The sequence below is a fragment of the Castanea sativa genome, chromosome 5 (assembly GCF_040712315.1).
Source record: "Castanea sativa cultivar Marrone di Chiusa Pesio chromosome 5, ASM4071231v1".
NCBI lineage: Eukaryota > Viridiplantae > Streptophyta > Magnoliopsida > Fagales > Fagaceae > Castanea > Castanea sativa.
Window position 1 is genome coordinate 38,957,515 of NC_134017.1, and position 22,004 is coordinate 38,979,518.

The following is a 22,004-nucleotide window of genomic DNA, read 5'->3' on the forward strand; positions in this document are numbered from 1 at the left end:
TTGTACGTTAATGTCTACGCCATAAATAGGTGCTTTAATTATGTTTTTTTTGAGAATCAGGTGCTTTAATTATTGGTGCCTAGAAATGGTAAGATCCGTACAGGCTCAGCTAGGTAGGTGAACGGACCACAAAAAATACTACATAGCAAAAATGCTCCAAGTTGCACGAGGCGTATGTACACGTTTAAAGGAATAATCCCTGAATTCTAATTATTTTTTTCTTGTTACGTTCTACTTGTGATTATTTTAGTTGTTTAGTGTTACACATATTGCTTTTAAGTTATCACAAGCACAAAATCTTCATGCAATATGCATGTTTAGGTTACCAAACCATTTTGGCTTGATGAGAGAGATGCACAAGAAAAATAAGTTCTCACCACTGCCTATCTGTCCTTGCGAGCGCGCACACACGCTACTTATCTCTAATCACTTGATTCTTCTTCACGTATTAATTTTCTTGTCCAAATTAATGTTTCACATTTTTAAGACTCTCCTAGGGACCGATTTCCCTCTTCACTTGACTTGTCAAAAGCTAAATTTCCAATGACTAAGACCAGGATGATCTTCACCCTTTTGCTAAGGCTACTAGCCTTGGGTGCTACCCTAGCCGCGACCATTATCATGGTTACCAGTCATGACTCAGCTGAAGTCTTGAACTTAACATTCCAAGCAAAATTTAGCGACGAAACTACTTTCAAGTAAGTTTTAATTAACTTTCAAATTTTAGTATAATCATCATTAATCGTCTTTTTAACTCTGTTTTTATTGTTAATTTCAATTTAAAATGCTTGCCATATATAGGTACTTTGTGATCGCAGAAGCAGTAGCAAGTGGATACAGCCTTATTGTTCTCTTTGTTTCTTCAAAGGGTTTGCTTAGGCACTTGGTTATGATCCTAGATGTGGTAATGAAGCTTTCTAATGGTTTATTTCAACCCAAAAAAAAAAAAAAAAATCTCAAATATGTATGTTATAATAATAAAAAGTATATTAAGTTACTTTTTTTCCTTAAAAAGTATATGGTTACTTAAATTTAATTAACTAGAGGAATTGTATATGTGATTTTAAAAAAAAACAATAAATTAGTTTATAGGTAAATAGATACAAATGATGAGCTTTCTTTTCATCATCTTGTTTTTTTTTTTTTTTTTTCAAATTTAATTTTATGTCATTTGCAATTTAGGTTATAACGACGCTACTGAGCTCAAGCGTATCGGCTGCCTTGGCGATAGCTCATGTGGGAAAGAAAGGAAATAGTCACGCTGGTTGGCTGCCTATTTGTGGACAAGTCCATAAGTTTTGCAACCAAGTCACTGCAGCTCTAATCGCTGCTTTTATTGCTGCAACAATATACTTGGTGCTTCTTCTCTACACTCTTCACACTGTTTATATGTAGTCCTCTCTTCACCATTAAACCTTAGACAAATTCTCTTTCTGTGGATTCTGTAACTCCTTTAGTACATGTTTAATTTGTCCTTCCTTTTGTTTTCTTTACCTCTTCCCCCCCGCTCGTTTGATTCTGAATGTACTATGCTTATAATCTTTATTTACTAAAGTTTCATGCAATAAAATGTTTATTACTCCAGTTTGAGAAAAATGGATAATTGGTTTTTTTTCTTTTTTTTCCTTTTCTTTTTAAAGTTTATATGCGTAGGAATGAATGCATATTTGCTACAATCTGATAAGATAAATGATGAAGCAAAAGTTCGTCAATTGTTATGAGTTCGTCCAGATAGGGTCGGGCACATTCCTGCGTCACAACGGAAATAAGAGCTCACTAAAATGGTCACCGATGTGGTGCCTGTCAAAATGCCTCCAATACCAAAGTCAGTACAAAGGAATGTTTATATCAATCAATCAGAATAACTCAGTATATCTTGTGACTATGTGTATGTACCTTGTGGTGGTGACGTGAGGGCTTTATATACGTTGCTCTGGATTCTAGCCGTTGAGGTGTTAATGTCTTTCTTGGTAACGCTTATTGCCGAATAATGGGATTTAATATGTTCTCAATGGCTCATCTGGCTGGCACCGTAACCGTCCGGGATATTAATGGCGGCATTGAATGATTCTGACATCCTCGTCAGTGACGTGGACATTTAATTAGGCTCGCCCTTGGGAGCGCTCTCATCTGTCTTGTTGAGATCGTTTGTGATTGATTTCGTCAGTCCCATTAGTGGCCCCCGAGTTCTGTGGTTGTCATGACGTGTCATGACGACCATAGAAGACGAAAGGTTTTTTTTTTTTAGGCAACTCTTGGGATTTTGCGCCGCATTGAATGCGTAGTGGTGGCGTTATGCTGGTCGTGGCCACGTGGTGTGTTATGGTTGGAGGGGACTTATTCTCTCATTGTATGACTCTTGGGTTTCCCGCTGGTTTTCAGTTTTTTTTTGCCTTGATTTTTAAACTTCTCTTTTCCCTACTGTACTTTTCATTTTCTCCAAGCTTTCAGTTATTTCTCTGAGCACTTTCTCCTTCAGTTTTTCTCCGTCACTTTCTTCCGAGCTGGTGCGTGTTTGGTGTTGGGCTTCTCGCTTTTTCTTTTCTAAGGTATGCTCTTCTTCCTCTCTTTCTTCCTATTTTATTTTTTTGGCGTTTGAAAACATTTGATTTCCTTCTCTTTTCTTTTGGCTTTTGTTTCTTGGCTTTTGGGAATTTTAGCATTTTCCTATTTTCTTGTATCTTTCTTGGGTGTCCATGGTCAGTAACTCTAAGGTTAGGATAGCTTACCCTTCAGTTTCCTTTCTTTTTGCACGTTTAGGGGGGGTCTTTAGGTGTTTTCCCAAACCTTGAGAATTTCATTTTCAAGGGTAATAGCTTAGGCGTTGTCTTGGGTGAATTGTTTCCGTTGCTTCGTCAATCAATTGACTAGTTTGAGGGTTTGGTGAGGGAGCAAAGGTCGATGTCTGAGGTTAGGTCTAGTGATCTCAAGACTGGGTTATCGTCTAGTGGTGACCCAATGGAGGGAGATACGGCCGTCTCAACCCTTAGAGAGGTTAGGGCTTTTCACGCCCTCGTGGAGGCGTGTGGGTTGGACACTAATACCATGGGTAGGTTTAGGGATAGGTTTCAATTTCCGAAACGGGTTCGTGTTCGTGTTCGTCGGCCTAATGACGAGGAGTGGGCTTGCCAATTTTTTCCTGGTGAAGTGTGCTTCTACGAGGCCGCTTTCAGTTGTGGACTTAGGCTCCCTGTCCATCCGTTTGTGATGGAGCTTTTAGCTTATTTTGGTATTGCTCCTGGGCAACTTATGCCCAATTCGTGGAGAATAGTGGTCAATTGTATGGAAATATGGTTGGCTACTAACGGGGATATGATCAAGGTGAGTGAACTCATCTATTTGTATCGTTTGAAAGAGTCTAAAGAATATGGATATTATGAGTTAGTACCTTGGGAGAGGAGAACCAGGATTGTCAGGGGTTTACCTTCGTCCTTCAGGTACTGGAAGTCCAGATTTTCTTTGTGTCCGGGGACGATTTTGAGACTCCCTCTAGCCGGGATTGGGGTGATATCCCAAGATTGCTTCGTCGGTGGGGGACCCCGACTTTAGGTGCGTCAGTATTCTTTCCTGTCATCTTTACCTTTGTTGAATCCGCTGTTATCGTCACTAACTCCTTTGCTTCTTGTGCAGTTAAGAGGAGGCCTAAGCTCAAAAGCAGGCACAAGGACCGTGTTGAAAAGGCAATTGAGTACGCCCAGACGATCGAAAACTGGGACGATCTAGTACACCCGTGGACGCTTGCCTTTTACCATCTTGGCCCTAACCCGTCCTCCTACGTCCTGCGGAGTATTGACATTGAAGGAAAGAAGAGTAAGCCTTGAGTTCGTCAGTCTCGGTCCCCATATCTGCATTTGGTTCTTTTGTTCTTTTACAAGTGTTTCCTTCTTGCAGAAATGACAACGAAGTTTAACAAGGATATGTACGAGAAGATGCGGTCCAAGAAGGACGAACCACTGTCCAACATTGGAAAAAAGGTGGTCCGTGTCAAGGGGAAGGTTTCCTCCATCACTCCGACTGCTTCTGCCACTCCGATTGTTTCTGGCACCGAGACGACAAGGACGGCTTCTCCTGCCACCTCGATTGAAGAGATCTCGACCCCCGCCTCTAAAAGGCCGCGCACGTCTAATAGGGGGAAAGATGATGCTTGCCCGTCTACTATCTGGGACGACGAGAGGCTGGCGACGGATAAGGCTCATGGGGTCGTGAATGCGGAGGATCTGAAGGTGTTCTCGGGTTTGCCTCCAAATGAGCTGGTGGGTTGTCATCTCCATAAGCTCGTCTAGGTAACATGTTTGTGCGAAGTTATCTTCTTCATTATATATATTGGTGTTCTGAGGTTAAATTTCTTTGCGCGTTTCCTTCTTATTCTTCTTCTTCTTCTTTTTTTTTTTTTTTTAGGTGTTGGGGGAGAGCATTCATCTTTCCTCAGAGTATCTCGCTCAGGGGGCTAAGGTCAAGTCTGCGCTCTCTTGGATAAAGGTCCTGGAGACGAAGAACTCGAAGTTGAAGAAGGATTTGATAGCTTCGATGGAGGATGTCCACCATGCCAAGGAGGAGGTCAAGAAATTAAGCGGCGAGCTTAAGGTCGAGCAGCAGCTGGTTTTGGAGAAGGACAAGCAGCTTGCAGCCGCTAAGGAGAAAATCAAAGTCGTCGTTGCCAGGGCCATTGAGGGTTTCTAGCAGATTGAGGAGTACAACTTCGTGCTCTTTAGTTGGTATTTCAAGGGGTTTGAGCTTTTGAGGAGATACTGTATCAAACACCCTTCCGGAGTAGATTTGGAGACGCTGGACATGGAGGAAGTGGACAAGGAGATTGCTGTTGACGAGGCTGCTCAATCAATGACCGCTGGGACTGACGCTCCCGGAGATGCTCCTGCCATTGACGCCCCAGTCGTTGAAGCCCATGCCGCTAGTGCCCCTGCTGGTGACGATGCTGCTACGGACGTTTGAACCTGATACTTGTGAAAAAATTGCTTTTTTTTTTTTGGTGCTTGCTGTGTTTTGGGCTCATATTCCAGAATAGTTTTAATTTGCTTTTGAGAAGAATATTTTTAGCCCGGTGTTTATGGGCTTTTAGATGTAAAAACAAAGGTAATTGCCCGTGGTTTTTGGGCCTTTATAACAACGTACTTACTTGCATATGCTGTACTCGTCCGTACTTTTGGTAGGGGCTTTACTTTTTCCTCGTGATCGTTCCCTTGTGATCTTCGAGACTCGTCAACTTCTTTGACCCGTCAGTAACTTGTATCCGTCAAGGCTAAATCTTATCTTTTGGCTCAGCTAGTAATGTACATCTGTCTAAGCGGAATCTTATTACTTTAACCGTTTTTTTTATTATCTTTTTGCCTTCGTCCGTAATGTACATCCGTCTAAGCGGAATCTTATTACTTAGGCTTTTTCTTTTTCGCCTTCGTCAGTAATGTACATCCATCTACGCGGAATCTTATTACTTAGGCATTTTCTTTTTCTCCTTCGTCAGTAATGCACATCCGTCTACGCGAAATCTTATTACTTAGGCATTTTCTTAGGGATTTTCGAGACAATCTTTTGGCTTCGTCAGCAATGTACATCCATCTAGGCAGAATCTTATTGCTTAGCCATTTTCTTAGGGATTTTCGAGACAATCTTTTGACTTCGTCAGTAATGTACATCCATCTAGGCAAAATTTTATTGCTTAGCCGTATTCAGTTTCTGGGATTTACAGTTGACAAGACCTGTATGAAGAAATTAGTTGAATCTTTATTTCATTAATTTCAGGAATGAGTACATTTTTGTGTTACATCTGTTGATGGTATTTCTACAAGTGCTCAATGTTCCAAGGTCGTGAGAGCCTCTGCTCGTCTAGGGTTTCCAAGTGATAGCTGCCTTGTCGGGAGTAGTGGATGACTCTGTAAAGTCCTTCCCACGTAGGACTGAGCTTTCCTTAGGCAGAGTTTTTGGTTGCCATGGTGACCTTGCGCAGGACAAGGTCGCCTATGTCAAGTCATTTGAGCTTTACCCTCTTATTGTAGTATTCGACCATCTTCTGCTGGTACTTTATCGTCTTACTGGAGGCCTTGTCTCTTATTTCGTCCAGGCAGTCCAGATTGATTCGCAGCTAGTCGTCGTTGTCTTTTTCATGGAATACTTCTCGCCTGATGCTGGCCACTCCTACCTCGACTGGGATTACCGCCTTAATGCCATAAGTGAGCCTGAAAGGCGTTTCTCCCGTTGGGGTTCTTGCCGTGGTTCTTTAGGCCCACAAGACATTGGGCAATTCTTATGGCCAAGCACCCTTCGTTTTGTCCAGTTTGGCATTGATAATCTTGAGTAATGTTTGGTTCGTCACCTCTATCTGCCTGTTCGCCTGTGGGTGCCCTGGGGATGAGAATTAGTTCCTGATGCCTAGTCCCGAGCAAAAGTCTTTGAAGCCCTGGCTGTAGAACTGCCGCCCGTTATCTGATATAATCGTCATTGGAATCCCGAACTTGCAAATTATATTCTTCCACACGAAGCTACGGATCCGTGCCTCTGTGATAGTTCCTATTGCTACTGCTTCGACCCACTTTATGAAGTAATCAATAACAACGAGTAGGAACCTTACCTGTCCTTTTCCCAGGGGCAACGAGCCAACGATATCGATTCCCCATTGCGCGAATGGCCATATGGAAGCTATCGTCGTCAGTTTCTCTACCGGTAGTCGCTGGACATTTCCGAACCTCTGACACTTATCACACCTTTTGACGAGCTCTACTGCGTCCACCTACATGGTTGGTCAGAAATAACATATTCAAATGACTTTGCTTACCAAAGATCTAGGGCTAGCATGGTTTCCACAAATTCCTTCATGGACTTCTTGAAGAATGTACTTGGCTTCTTCTTCATCAACACACTTCAAGTACGGCATGGAGAAGCCCCTCTTGTATAAAGTGTCATTTAGAATCGTAAATCTAGCTGCCCTCTTTTTGATCCTCTTGGCCTCCATGGCATCATGAGGGAGGTGCCCATCTTGGAGAAAAGACACGATCGGTGTCATCCAGCTGTTTACGCTCTGGATGGCAAATGTTGGAGCTTCTTCATTGTTGGGCCATTTCTAAATCTCCATGTCTAATTCCACGCTCGTCGGTCTTTCTTTTGACGAGGCCATCTTCGCGATCTCATCTGCCACCATGTTCTGCTCTCTTGGGATCCGACCGAACTCTAATTTGTCGAACTCCTGGGCTAGATGTTTCGTTAGCTTGAGGTACTTCTGTATTCTTTCCTCCTTTGCCTCATACTCTTCTCTGGTCTGCCCTATTACCAATTTCGAGTAGCTCTGGATGAGCAGGTTCTTAGCCCCAAGTGTTTTCCCTAGTCTCAATCCCGTCAGTATTTCTTCGTACTCGGCCTCGTTGTTGGTTGCCGGGAACTTCAGTTGAACTCCATATCTGAGGTTTTCTCCGTCAGGGGTGTTTATGATGACCCCTACTCCCCCCCTCTTTTTAGCTGACAAACCATCAGTCTGGATCGTCCATAGTTTGGTCTCATTGTCGGGGTTGTCATCTTCTGGGAGGGTGAATTCAGCAATGAAGTCCACCAGAGCTTACGCCTTGATGGATGTTCTAGGGTGGTAGTCAATGTCGAACTGGCTGAGCTCGACTGCCCACTGCACCATTCTCCCAGCTGCCTCAGGTTTGTTCATGGACTTCCTGATAGGCTGGTCCGTCATTACCACAATGGAGTTCACCTCAAAATACGGACGCAGTTTGCGTGAAGCTACTATTAAGGCGAACACGATCTTTTCAATCCTGGGGTACCCCGCTTCTGCTCCTTGGAGGGCTTAGTTGACGTAATAGACCGGTAATTGTTTCTTGTCCTCTTCTCGAATTAGGGTTGCACTTACGGCCAAGGCTAACGCTGCCAGGTATAAATATAGATTCTCTCCCTCCTTGGACGGACTCAAGAGGGGCGGATTGCTCAGGTAGCGTTTAAGTTCTTGAAATGCTGCCTCACATTCTTCAGTCCATACAATAGCTTGCTTCAATGTCTTGAAGAAGGGCAGGCATTTGTCCGTAGCTCTAGAGACGAATCTATTGAGGGCTATGATTCTTCCCGTCAGTTTTGGACTTCCTTGACGGTCTTGGGTGATGTCATGTCTAGGATGGCTCAAACTTTCTCCAAGTTGGCCTTTATGCCTCTTTGGGACACCACAAATCCCAAGAACTACCCTGAGGCTACACCAAAGACACATTTGCTAGGATTTAGCTTCATTCGGTATTCTTTGAGGGGTAGTAAATGTTTCCTTCAAGTCCTCCAGGTGCATCAGTTCCTTCTTACTCTTGACGAGCATATTGTCCACGTACACCTCCATGTTTCTGCCGATCTGCTTACTAAACATCTTGTTTACTAGCCTTTGGTATGTTGCTCCTGCATTCTTCAGCCCAAATGGCATTACCCGATAGCAATAGAGCCCTTGAGTTGTGACAAAAGCAGTCTTTTCTTGGTCTTCCTCAGCCATCTTTATCTAGTTGTATCCTGAAAATGCATCCATGAATGTCAGTAACTTATGCCCGGCCGTGGAATCTACCAGCTGGTCTATCCTCGGTAGAGGGAAACTGTCTTTCGGGAAAGCCTTGTTCAGGTTTGTGAAATCTACACACATTCTCCATTTCCCATTTAATTTCCTTACCAGTACGACGTTGGCCAGCCACTCAGGGTAGTAAACCTCTCGAATGAAACCAGCTTGCAATAGCTTGTTGATTTCGTCAGTGATCGCTTGGTTTCGTTCAGGGTCAAAGACTCGTCGTCTTTGTTGGACGGGCCTTTTTTCTGGGCCCACGTTCAACTTGTGCTAGACGACTTCAGGGGATATACCGGGCATATCCTCGTGACTCCATGCGAAGACATCCATGTTTTCCCTGAGGAACTAAATGAGTTTTATCCTCATCTTGGGGCTTAAGGTTGTTCCTATCCTCGTCATCTTAGTTGTTTCTCCTTCAACCAGTTCTACTGCTTCTAGAGCTTCTACTTTGTCTTCTTTTTCCTCCTCAATTGTCCACGTATGGTTTTCCTTTATAGCCAGGACAGCCTGGTAGCATTCCCTGGCTAAGACCTGATCTCCTTTCACTTCATCAACACCATCCTCAGTTGGGAATTTCACCTTTAGGCAGTAGGTGGACGTAGCCGCCTTCCACCGGTTAAGCGTAAGCCTTCCAATAATTACATTATAGGAGGAAGGGCAATCTACTACCAAGAAGTCCAATTGACTGGTCAACTGCTTCGGGTAGGTCTCTACTGTGACTTTCAACGTCGCTATGCCTTTAGGGTATACCTTGTCCCTACTGAAGCTGACAAGGGGGGAGTCAAATGGGCGTAGTCTCCCAGGATCTAGCTTCAACTGCTGGAAGGCCGGTAAATGCATGATGTCTGCGGAGCTACCGTTTTCTATAAGGATTCTCTTGGTATTGAACCCTTCAATTGTGAGCGTTATGACCAAAGGGTCATTATATGGCTGCTTCACTCCCCTAGCATCCTCTTCGTTGAAAGACATGTCCTGGTTTGTCCAACTCTGCTTGAACGGGGGTATCATATGGACGTTGTTCACCTGCCTCTGGCAGGCTTTCTTAAGGGATTTGAATGATCCTCCCATGAACAGCTCCCCTGCAATCGTGCTTATCTCCCCGATCACCTCCTAGCTGGTTGGGATGGACGATTCTCATTTTTGGATGAGGATTCGCGCTGGCTCCTATTGCCATCCTCGAACCTGCTAGATTCTCCCTTATTCACATACTTCTGCAATTTCCCTTTTTGTATCAGCTCTTCTATTTGTCCTTTCAGGTCTCGACAATCCTCCGTGTAGTGGCCATGATCCTTGTGGAACTGGTAGTATTTGTTCTTGTCACGCACATTAGGAGACGAATGCAAAGGTCTCGGCCACTGGAGGTAGTGCTCGCCTTAATCTGCGTCAAAATTTTGTTAACAGGCATAATTAAAGGGGTGGATTTTACCGTTCGTGGAGCTTTTTCTTCTTTCCGTTTGTCTCCGTCACTTCCTCGACGGCCTGGGCGCTCTCTCTTTTACCCCCTGCGTTCGTCCTCCTTCCTTCCCTCTTTTCTCGTCCTTCCTTCGTCCATTATGGCTGCCAATGCGTCCTCTGCATTCATGTACTTTTGGGCCCTCAAGAGCATCTTTGCCATCGTCCGAGGCGGATTCTTTGCCAGCGAGACTACAAACTCTCTAGACTTAAGCCCCGCTTTAAATGTCGTCAGCTGTACCTTATCGTCTACGTCGTCCACTTCTAGGGTTTCTCAAGTGAAGCGTTTCACGTATGACCGTAAGGTCTCTCTCTCCCTTTGCTTAATAGTGAATAGGTGATCCGCTGGTCTCTTAGGACTTTGCCCTCTGACGAAATGGTGCAGAAAGACGCTACTTAACTGTTCAAAGCTGTCAATGGATGAGGTGGGCAATCTCATGAACCACTCTCTTGTAGCTCCCTTAAGCATGGTAGGGAAGGAACGACACATTATTTCATCAGGGAGCTGTTGAAGGCCCAATGTCGTCTTGAAGGTATTAAGGTGATCTTGGGGATCCTTAAGCCATCTAAAGGCTCAAGCTGAGGCAACCGAAACTTCGCTGGCACTGGTCGTTCCAAGACTGCCATGGTAAAAGGAGAATTCATTGCCCTGACCATTCTATCTAGACTCTGATCCGTCTTCTTCTTGATGGCATTTCTCAATTCGTCCATCTCCTTTCTCATTTCCTAGAGGAGATCAAAATGTTGTTCCTCTGGAGTAATGGTCCTTTGTCGGTCACTTCTCCCGTGGCTGTCTCTTTCATCCTCCCGGACAGCTCTAGATCGGTTCTCCTCCTGTTGAAGCCTATGTCTCATCTCATGATTCTGTCTAGTGAGTTCTTCAACGGTGGCCGCAAGAGCTTGGACTTGCTGAGCCAAGGCCGCTGAATCCTGGTTGGATTCCTTTTGGATATTGAAGTTGGTAGAAACTATGTTTTCGAATCGTAGTAAGAGAATGTCGTTTCCCACAAACGGCGCCAAACTGATGAAGCAAAAGTTCGTCAGTTGTTATGAGTTCGTCCAGATAGGGCCAGGCACACTCCTGCGTCACGACGGAAATAAGAGCTCACTAACATAGTCACCGGTGTGGTGCCTGCCACAACGCCTCCGATACCAAAGTCAGTACAAATGAATGTTTATATCAATCAATCAGAATAACTCAGTATATCTTGTGACTATATGTATGTACCTCGTTGATACGAACCTCAATTGACACGCTTTGAGACCTAACAAAAATATTGGAATATTTAACCCAAGAAAGCTAAAATTCAGATTTATGATAGAAACCCTGACCCAACGTTTATAATCAAAATGCAAACCAACGGTATAAGTTGACCTTGACCCAATGATTATAAAGAATCACGAACCAAAGGTATAAAGTTTAAATGCCACAAGGAAGAATCTCTAATAAGTTCACAGTTCTTGAAGAACCAAAAGAAGAGCAAAGCCTCACCTTTTCTAATTTGTATTCCATAATATAATGAAAAACGTTTACAGACTTCAGGGCCTATTTAAGGGCTCCATAAGACTTGACAGACAAGAAAATATATTCTAAAATAACTCCTAATTGATACCTAACCCTATCAGGAATCTAATTTGACTTAAAAGCATTAAATGCACCTAAAAACAAGGAAATAATTAAAAAAACGTACTAAATAATAAAACCCTAAATAAAAGTTGATTTGGTCTGAAATTAACAGCTCCAAAATAGGAAAAAATCTCCATTAACTGATGTAGAGCTGAAAAGTCAATCAGCCATTAATTCACTCCATAAATCACTCCCGTTTAAGCCAGATCAGCCCTAAATAGCTTGAATTAAATTTATTACGCTTTCATCTTCCTTTGGGCCAAGCTTGGAATGTCCTACATTAGAATCAGCCCAAATCTCTTGAATCAGCCCATTAAGTGCTTCTTTGATCTTTTTGGATCTTGCTCTTATAATAAGCCCAACTGGAACATACAATGGATCCTTGAATGCTTGTTGATTCTCATCACTCGTGGTGGCGACGTGAGGGCTTTATATATGTTACTCTGGATTCTAGCCGTTGAGGTGTTAATGCCTTTCTTGGTAACGCTTACTGCCGAATAATGGGATTTAATATGTTCTCAACGGCCCGTCTGGCTGGCACCGTAACCGTCCGGAATATTAATGGTGGCATTGAATGATTCTGACATCCTCGTCAGTGACGTGGACATTTAATTAGGCTCACCCCTGGGAGCGCTCTCATTTATCTTGTTGAGATCGTCTGTGATTGATTTCGTCAGTTCCATCAATAAATATGTTTTATTTGAGCAAAACTTTGAAGAACTTACGGTTTGATGGAGAATCACACTCAAGACAAGTTGTGTGTGTCAATATGGACATTTTTACCGAGTTAAGCATGCCGCTGGTCATTTGCTAAATCTACAAAAAAAAGTTGGGTCTCTTGCTATAACGATCATGAGACGAGGAAAGCGTGAATCACATCTATATTTATATACTCTAAAAAGGACTAGTCAAATTACAATTAGGTTTCTTGTAATTACTTATGTACTACTTAATATCCAACTAATAAATATCTAATGTGAAATTTAGCACAAGCCTGTAAAACTATTACTCATACAATCCAATCTAATAAAAACAGCACAATTAGGAATAACACTTATTATTTTATGCTCAAGTGAGTAGAAATTAAATTCACTTTTTTTTTTTTTGAATCAAAAAGGGTGGCTCACGTGTGTTATCAACGGGTGCTAATATAAAACTTTTTTTTTTTATATATTTAATAGTAGTTGGGATATGAGAATTTGAATATGAATATTTTTATTGAAACACTAGTAAGTGCTACCAATTCAGCTATAAGGTTTTTGGCCATGCTTCAATTTAAAATTAAAGTATTTAATGATAAAAATTAAGGACATATTTGGTAAGAGGATTTAAATACAATTTTTTGTTTCGGAAATCAGAATACTGGCTCCCACACTTAAATTTATTGTTTAATTGATGTTTTTCAAATACAATTTTCAAGATATTGTTTCCTATTTTTTCTATTCAAAATAAGATTTTGAAAACAGCTAAGATGATGTTTTTGAAATACAGAAAATGTTTTTAGTGGCATAATTTTAGATAAGTTGAAAATAGTGTAGCCCACATATTTTTCTAAACTCTCTTATCTCTTAAATTAAGTAGTTTATTTTTATCACTAAATAATTCTTACTCTTCAAATTTGAAGCTTACCAATATCCAAATAAAGGGATACATGAGCTCTATTCCTTTATCATTATCCAAAAAGAGAGAAAAAAAAAAAGTAATCTACACATTACTTTCTATAAAATTTTATAATAAAAAAATCTCAAAAGTAGAAATGGTCTCCCAAACATTTTTTTCGGCAATTTGAAAATTTTTCTTAAAAGTGGGAGCCAAATATGTATAGTGTTAAAATTATTATCAAAAAACTAGTTTCAAATTCAATTTTTTGAAATTTATTTTCTTACTATTTTGAAAACAAAAACATATATAAATCCTCCCAACAAAACTAAAAACCTTTGGTACATATAAATGACTACTATATTTATCAATTTAATTTCTTTAATTATTTAAGGAAAACAAATATTAAATTTGTTTTAGAATTTGCAAAAATCATAACTTTACTCTGAGATAATAATAAGTAGTATTGCATTGTAGTATTTAATTTATTTGAAAATCAAAATTCCGAAAAATTAAAAATTGAATGGCCATTATACTAATAGCACTATTAATGCGTGAGTGGCTGTTGATTGATTTGTAGAAAAAAATGGTGATAAAAATATTTTAAATGTAGTATTTTTCGGATGAGATTTTATATCCATAGTAATGTGTTCCCATAGTGCTGAAAATTATTAATAATATTGGGTAAATACCAATAACATACCTTGGAGTTCTGGACTAATACCAACCAAGTTCAAGACTTTTTCAAATTGACCAATTTAGTCCTTAAAGCCAACATAGTCTCCAAGACATTTGAGAAAATGACCAATAGACTTAGGAACTAAAAGGATTAGCATTGGAGGGGGAGGGGGGGGGGGGGGGGCTATAAAACCCCCAAATTGCTATTTTAGATTCACACAAGCCCAAAACATGCAAAAACTGGGTTCCTATATCTAAAAAATAGTACAACTCAACTACAGTAATTTGTTACATTTACAAATTAATATTCACTGGTTGTAAGCTTAAAAAATAATTATTTATTCACCCCCACACACTCTGTCTCTTTTCCGATTCTTCTTCTTCTTCTTCTTATTCTATGGCATGCATCAGGTGGTCTCAACCCTTTGCTTACTTCTTTTGGGCAAAATGTCATCCCAGCAAGACATTTTTCCCAAAAGAAGTCTTGGCAGGAACCCTAAAATAAACCCATTTTTCCCCACCACGAAACCACACCCTCTGAGTCCTTTGACTGAAGGCCCACCTCTCCCATATTGGCCGGGTACAAGAGGGTGATGCTCTAGCCCATGCGTGGGCGTTCTATTACCTTCTGCATTTGTCTTCTTTTACTTCCACGCCATTTCCGCCTTTCTTGACATGTCTCATTCTGTTGTGTGTCTCTTGTATTCATGCTTATCCTCCACGGCATGAAGGGTGTGGGCTCTTGGGCTTGTATTGTTTCCTTTTATTTCCCCACAAGCTTGGACATTGGTTTGGCAGAAGTCCCCGCCCATTCAGTCCATTTGGGCTTTTACTCTTGTTACTTAGCTTCCTACTATGCCTATGGACCTGCTGACCATCATTCCTGCCATGTTGGCCATTTGTGTTTTTTACCTCTTTTCTTGATCTTCCACGACCCATTTACTTTACTTTTACCTCTTGTTGTGCCCATGGGCCTATTGGCTGTCATTCTTGCCATGTTAGCCCATTGAGTTTTTTACCTCTTTTCTTGGGCTTTCATGGCCCATTTACTTTACTTTTACTTCTTGTTGTGCCTATAGGCCCACTGGCTATCATTCCTGTCATGCTGGCCCATTGGACTTTTTTACCTCTTTTCTTGGGCTTCCATTGCCCATTTACTCTACTTTTACCTCTTATTGAGCCTATGGGCCTGCTGGCTGTCATTCCTGTCATGTTGGTCTATAGGGCTTTTTACCTCTTTTTTTGGGCTTTCATGACCTATTTACTTTACTCTTACATCTTCAACTCCCTTTCTCTTTCATCTTTCCTCGTTGTTGGGCCTTTTCTTCCGTTGGGCCTTTTGTCCAAAACGGGTATCAACACCAGTTAAACAAATATAAACTGGAACACAAAAATGCTTAACAAGCAAAAACCATAAGGTCTATAACAATGTACCATATACATTGCTAGTCATGTCTACTGTGAGTGAGAGGATATCGAGAGAGAAGAGTGAGTGTGAGATGGAGAAGTTAATAAGGGTATGTTTGGTAACTGTTTTTTCCCCTTATTTCTTGTTTTCAAAAATAACTTTCTATTTTTGAAACTAAAAAAAATTGTTTGGTAACCCAAAACGAACAGAAAACAAAAATTATTCTTAAAACTCAATTTGTGAAGGAAACTGAAAATATGCAAAAGGCTATTTTCAATTTCTAATTTTCAAAAGGCAATAAAAATACGCCTTTAATTTAATGAACCTAACTCATTTAATGAGTTATCATTAGAGTTCAAATCTTAATAACAATATATTTTAGTATTTTCTATTTTTTTTCTTCAAAAAACTATCTTTTTAATTTCAACTAACCAAACATGTTTTTTATTTCAAAAATACAAGAAAATTGTTTTTTTTCTTTATATTCTCAAAAACAAGTTTTTGAAAATAGAAAATAAAAACTGTTACCAAACATAACCTAAGGTTTTGAACTTTTGATTATATATTTAACCAAAACAAAACTGTTTATAGCATGAAACTAGAACATACTAACTCTAGGCTGACCACTTACTTTATTTAATATTAAATTTACTAAATTTGTGTGTATATATATATATATATATATATATATTGCAGTTTTGTGTGGTTTTCTTATCATAAAATTGCAAATCGTATTGCATAGTGTGGTGCGGTTTATTGCCACTTGCGGTGTGATGCCATATGGTTACTCCATTTTAGAGGCGGTTTTGGTTGATTTGGGTACAGTCATGCAGTTTGAGCTGTTTGGTAAACGCTCCTAAACCCTAAGTGTCTTAGTGAACTTTGAGTTAAAAGTACTTCTTTAGGATTGCATGGGGGCATGGGGCTTACCTTTAGCTGCATTCCCTTCCCCTTATGCATTTGCCAAAAAATTAAAAAGTAATTTTTGGCTTAAATTATCTATTATTTGTGGGTCTCACTCTACTTTTTGTCTCGGCTTTATCTTAAATATTCTAATTTTCATTTTTTTTTTAAATAAGCTAACTTTTAGCATTTTGTCTAACTTTTGCAAACAAGCTACTGAAAATAAATAATTCTCAAATGAATAATAGTTAATAAATACAAAATAAATGTTCTCAAGATGTAGGCATATCTATGGGACGACAATATCTTCCACACTTTATCATGACCATTCTACATGATTCTGCTTGTCACTTTCACATAAACTAACTTCTTCTTCTTCTTTTTTTCAGACTCTCATAGCAGTTGTATAAATGAGTTGTGGTTAAATATGTAGAATAAGTTGTAATTTATAAACTTTGCTATGATAATTATGAGAAGGTATTCAGTATCAAACGATACCATATTAAGGTGTCAAAATCCAATAAGTATGAGACATGTTAGTAAAGAATAACTACCTCACTAACAAAAAAAAAAAAAGTGTTAGTGGGAAGTTATTTGTATATACATGTTTTTAATTTATTGAATTTTGATACCGTTGACGTGATATCATCTATACTACTATTTAAGTTGCTTCTCTTATTTGGATTCCTCATTTTCATGGTTCTAAAATGCCTCTACATTCCTATATTTAAGTAAAGACAAAACTAAATGACAATCTAATAAAAATACAACTCTAAATCCTACTAAAATATTACTTACAAAATAGAGTTGTTCTTCTATTTATTTTTAAATTATTTTATCCACTTATAAATTAAAATTTTATAATAAAAATTATATATAATAAAAACACGTTTATTTTTTCTACAACTTTGTCCAAAATCTTTTTCTCGGAAATCACCACCTAGCTATAAATACTCATGTCTAAGCCAATCAATCCACAGCATCCCATCAGATAACGTTGTCAAAACCAATCAACGATCAAATCACTGTTATCACAGCCAACCACATACTAAATCTCCCAAAAAGGCCTCAAAACTATCTTCAACGACTGAGCGAGAGACCACCCAGATAAAAAACTTAGGAAACAATAAGACATCTCATAGTTGGACCAACCAACACTCGAAGAAGATGAATTCTGGAGTTCTTACCTTGACTACGTTCTTATGTTCAAGTTCCAGCTCCGTATATGATTCTAAAAGACTCACTAACCTCCATAATCGTTCCTGTGCAACACTCGCAGTTCAGTGCTCCAATTCTAACCCAGACATGCCTCTAATAACTGGTAAGTTTATCACTCTACAGTCTACCCCTGTTTTTTTTTTTTTTTTTTAAACCTTTACAAGTTCATATTTTGTTAGTCTATCAAATAAAACCATGTCCATTATGATTCCAAAGTTGGGAACATTGATGGGTTCAGAGAGTTTGATCATTTAAAAAAATTCTAAAATATATCTAAAATCAAATAAATATATTTAATATAATTTTTTTTCCTCCTAACGAGTATGCATAAGTGTCCCTAGAGTGTCCATGCTTCTTAGCTTAGTTAGAGCATTTATAGAAACGGTGCTAACCCTTTTTTTTTTTTTTTGTCCTTTTTTCTTACAAATGAAATTAAAAAGTATAAAGAGTTGTTTAAAAAAAAAAAAAAAAAACTTAAAACGTCTGATATTGCCTTTCTTGAACAGCTGTTGCTAACTTTTGTTGCTTGTTTGGTGTAAAAGGGAATGTGTTAACTACTGCTTGATAAATGCTTAAATTTTAGTCTTTACAGAAAAGAGGAAAGGAATGCATGGAAACAGCTTTCTTGTAAACGTTTCTGTGGTTTACTTATAATTGGGATGTGCATGATGGTTGTCCCTTTACTACTTGCTATAAATGGGAATTAGGATGTTTTAAGGATCCGGTGCTTAGAGGCTGTTATTCAAGTACATTACCTATTTGTGAAACTTTTTATGGATGTTCAATCCATCTGATAGGTATATTTTTTAGTTGTGTTACCTTCCCATTTTGAGAAATGTATGCATGAATTTCTTGTTTGCATAATTTCCCATAGGGCTATTGACTGATTTCTAGGGATTTTATAATTTTAGATTCCCAAAGCTATAGAGTGGTATGAATTCAATGATATGGCTGAACCCCGTTCGGCAGGGTAAATGCTAACAAAAAATGGTCTATAGAAAATCTTTCATCTAATGCAGTGATTATAGGATCTAAGGAAGCATAAAACGAATGCATACAAATATAAAAACTAGAATGTATGTTAGGAATTCATCAGCTCTAATGAATTTGAAGTGCTTGCAAATATTTATTCCAATTGGAATTAATTTTAATAATGCATATATGACAGAGAATTTTCAAAATGATGGCTATATGACTGGTGGTGCATATGATTTTCAAAGAGCAACGACATCACTTACTAATCAGTCAATATCATCATCTAAGAAAGTAACTCTTGTGAGGCATGGCCTTAGCTCTTGGAATGAAGAGGGTAGAGTTCAAGTGAGTTTTTCTCTGCTTTTTATAATTCATTTATTCATCTACTGTCATTCTTTATTCTTTTTTTGGGGGGGGGGGGGGGGGAGGGGGATGATTGTCTTGTGGTTTAGGATGTGAAAATTGAATGTTTTGTTGGTAAGTGCAACTTCTTTGCTTCTCAAATCCACTAATAATCAGTTAATCATCACTTATTTAATTTTTGAAACATACTGAGGGTCGCTACCCAGAGAAAATGCTAGAAATACAAAGAATATGGTTGATAAGCTAGTTAGTCCCATTTCTTCTTCGCCCTGTATTTATGCTAGATAAGCCTTTCCAAAGCATTGTAAGTTTGTCAATGTGTTACAAGATTTGATCATTAGTTTTATTCTCATTGATAAGAATTATGTCTCAACATTACTCTTATAATTTTGTAAAATGACAGAAATCAAACATGCACATTAAAACACTAAAGCACTGAGTTTCATAACTTTCATTAGTTGACAAGCACTTCCAAATTTGAAGTTCTTTATTTACATACGTCTATGTTACTCTTCCCATTCACTATATTAGGATTGAAGGAAATATTTAGTCCAACTTAGTAAACCTTTCCCCTTGAGGGCTGGTTAGTTCAAGTCCCATTCATCTCTTTGTCCATTATCATTCTGTCAAGTTTTCAGCTAATAACTTGATTGCTATATTTACATTCAGGGAAGCTCAAACTTATCTGTCCTAACAGAAACTGGAGTGAAACAAGCAGAGAGGTGCAGGAAAGCCTTGGCAAAGATATACTTTGATCAGTGCTTTTCAAGTCCAATATCTCGTGCCAAGGTTTGACTCAGACAATCTAGTGTGTTGATTTTTCATAATTTACCATTTTATCTCTTGAGTTTTAATGCAGTCCACTGCTGAAGTTATATGGCATGGGAAGAAAGAACCACTTGTTTTCCTTGATTCGTTAAAGGAAGCCCATTTATTTTATCTGGAAGGCATGAAAAATGGTCAGTCTCCTTTTTATTCATATAGTTCTAAAACTTGAGAACTGTATGTGTAATTTGTAGTGACATTATTTAATTGCTTTCTTTATATCTTACTAATTAAATTAGTCAATATTTTAACCCAATTCACTTGACTTGGTCATGACTCGGTTAAAATTTCAGTTGGCCTGGTTGAAACTTTATAAAAGGAAAAGAAAAAAAAGAAGTTCCTCTCTAGCCTGCTCAAACTTGCTTTAGTTAACTTGGGGATTTGTAATTGTGCATGATTTATATCCTGCCTTTATTTCTTTATGCATAAGACTAAATCACATTCAGAATTTGGAGGCAGTGGATGCTAAGGACAGATATCCAAAGGAGTATACAACATGGAGAGAAGATCCCTCTAATTTCAATGTGAATGGTATCTACCCAGTACGAAAACTATGGGGAACAGCAAGAGAGGCTTGGAGGGAAATATTGTTGTCACCTGTAAGCTTTTCCCTTAATATTGTTATTTTAGTTTTTTATATTGTGAAGCTATTGAGTTGTGATATGAATATCTTTCTTTTCTTTTCTATTTTGTTTTGGATGAACATATGGACATTTTTTCTTTCACCAGGGAGAGAGTTTTTTGATTGTCACTCACAAATCAATTTTGAGGGCACTGATCTGTACAGCTTTAGGGCTACCCCCAGAGAGGTATGTAATTGGTTCAATAGATGCAGCCACCCAGGTGGTTATTTTTGCTGATCATTGCAAAAAAATTTCTGATTATTTACAAAGGTTTCTGGATCATTTTGTAATATGAATCTAAAAATTCTGACATTCATAGAAAGGGTGTGAAGGTTTGGCCGATAACATTACTACTTAATGAATTTTTCCTCATACAGTATGGTTGATCTTACCAAAATCTGTGTATTCCTTTCCCAGATCCTCATAAATTATAAAAATATGAACAATAATGTTGCTGGTCTTTGGATAATGTCATTAACCTATTACAAAGATTCGTAAGTAAATAACCTACTATTTACAGCTGTACCTGTTTTTTCCTTTCTTGTTGTTGCTGTTGTTGTGTCTCATTTTTGGTGAGTTGCCTTTTTTTTTTTTAGAATGGCACTGCTGCTCAATGGCACATTTTCAATCACTTCTTAACTAGTTAGCCAAATAACAAATTCTGCACTGTTGGTATTATTGTCACATTTTGATTGACCATGAAATATCATCATAACGAAAGATGACAAATTATGCACTTTTCATTTCCTTCAGCAATTAACCCTAATAAAGCTTTTAATCGTTCAGGTTCCGAGCAATAGATGTGAATAATGGCGGGATATCTGTTTTTAACTTCAACAAAAGAGGAGAAGCTATGCTTCAATCCTTGAACATGACAGCCCACATGTATGGCGATCACTTCTATCTTTACTAAAACTTAGTGATATGACGCATTCATTGATAAGAAAGGAGCCAACCTTGCTGCCCAACGTCTAAGGATACTCAAGAGTTGAAAATGAGAAAAGACTTTTTTTAGTTCAGCAGTACACTGGTTGATTCCAATAAAAGGTCTCAACCTTGAAGTTGAGAACCTTAAGACTCAATTGTATTTATTGTAGAATAACACTTGGAATTTCATGGCTGGATTGTACATACATGCAGCATATTACTCTCAATAATTACTCAAATTACTGAGGGCTTTTTTTTTTTTTGTTGAACCTGCCCTTCTCCATGTGTGTGTAGATATATATATATATTATATACACTCTCTTAATTTGCTTACTTGTCTCAAACCTTTATGGGAACACACATCAGCCTGCTCATTGTTGGTTTCCCATAATTCTTTGCCTCAGCAATCTGTCACTCATCCCTTGTCCAAAAAAAAAAAAAAAAGAAGCTATTTGTCACACATCTACACAACTGATGTTGAGAAATTTTTTTAGGAATTCTGGTGAGGCTTATTTGTAAGAAACATGACTTACATTGCCATGTGAGCAAAGTTTGTAATTTGGTATTAAGTTTAAGATCAATGCACTACACAAATTGCTTGGACATCAGCTCCCCGAGAAAGCAGGTGAGGCTGCAGGAGATATTAGTCACGTGATTGCATCCATGCAAGTAAAGAAATTCAAGGCCAAAAAACGTACATTACAAAATCAAATGGTACCATTCCTTGGAGAGAAAGTATCCATATGACACAACTTTTGTGCCACAATTTTTACCTCAATATAGATGTGCAATTGTGAATGGTGGAAAAAAAAAAAGTTGTGGATCCATGTGAAAGTTATGGTCCACCAATTACACTCGCACATGTCA

The 22,004-nt window shown here is 38.7% G+C and overlaps 2 protein-coding genes across 2 annotated transcripts; both read left to right on the top strand.

Moving 5' to 3' along the window:
• The first annotated feature begins 427 nt into the window (after nucleotides 1-427).
• On the top strand, nucleotides 428-1,570 carry LOC142633451 (CASP-like protein 1C1). The gene is made up of 3 exons (XM_075807692.1): nucleotides 428-698; nucleotides 802-904; nucleotides 1,183-1,570. The coding sequence occupies exons 1-3, from the start codon at nucleotides 544-546 to the stop codon at nucleotides 1,393-1,395; spliced, it is 471 nt and encodes a 156-aa protein (XP_075663807.1). The 5' UTR covers nucleotides 428-543; the 3' UTR covers nucleotides 1,396-1,570.
• Nucleotides 1,571-17,188: 15,618 nt separating this feature from the next.
• Nucleotides 17,189-21,406, top strand: LOC142633241 (putative 2-carboxy-D-arabinitol-1-phosphatase). The gene is made up of 7 exons (XM_075807461.1): nucleotides 17,189-17,527; nucleotides 18,593-18,744; nucleotides 19,432-19,551; nucleotides 19,622-19,721; nucleotides 20,047-20,186; nucleotides 20,317-20,396; nucleotides 20,997-21,406. The coding sequence occupies exons 1-7, from the start codon at nucleotides 17,374-17,376 to the stop codon at nucleotides 21,121-21,123; spliced, it is 873 nt and encodes a 290-aa protein (XP_075663576.1). The 5' UTR covers nucleotides 17,189-17,373; the 3' UTR covers nucleotides 21,124-21,406.
• The last annotated feature ends 598 nt before the right edge of the window (nucleotides 21,407-22,004 follow it).

Excerpts from the sequence above, each read along its gene's own strand:
- LOC142633451 (XM_075807692.1), top strand. The coding sequence starts at position 544 with ATGACTAAGACCAGGATGATCTTCACCCTTTTGCTAAGGCTACTAGCC. Across the intron at positions 699-801 it reads AGCGACGAAACTACTTTCAA|GTACTTTGTGATCGCAGAAG; the intron begins GTAAGTTTTAAT and ends TGCCATATATAG. Across the intron at positions 905-1,182 it reads TGGTTATGATCCTAGATGTG|GTTATAACGACGCTACTGAG; the intron begins GTAATGAAGCTT and ends TTTGCAATTTAG.
- LOC142633241 (XM_075807461.1), top strand. The coding sequence starts at position 17,374 with ATGAATTCTGGAGTTCTTACCTTGACTACGTTCTTATGTTCAAGTTCC. Across the intron at positions 18,745-19,431 it reads ATGAAGAGGGTAGAGTTCAA|GGAAGCTCAAACTTATCTGT; the intron begins GTGAGTTTTTCT and ends ATTTACATTCAG. Across the intron at positions 20,397-20,996 it reads TTAGGGCTACCCCCAGAGAG|GTTCCGAGCAATAGATGTGA; the intron begins GTATGTAATTGG and ends TTAATCGTTCAG.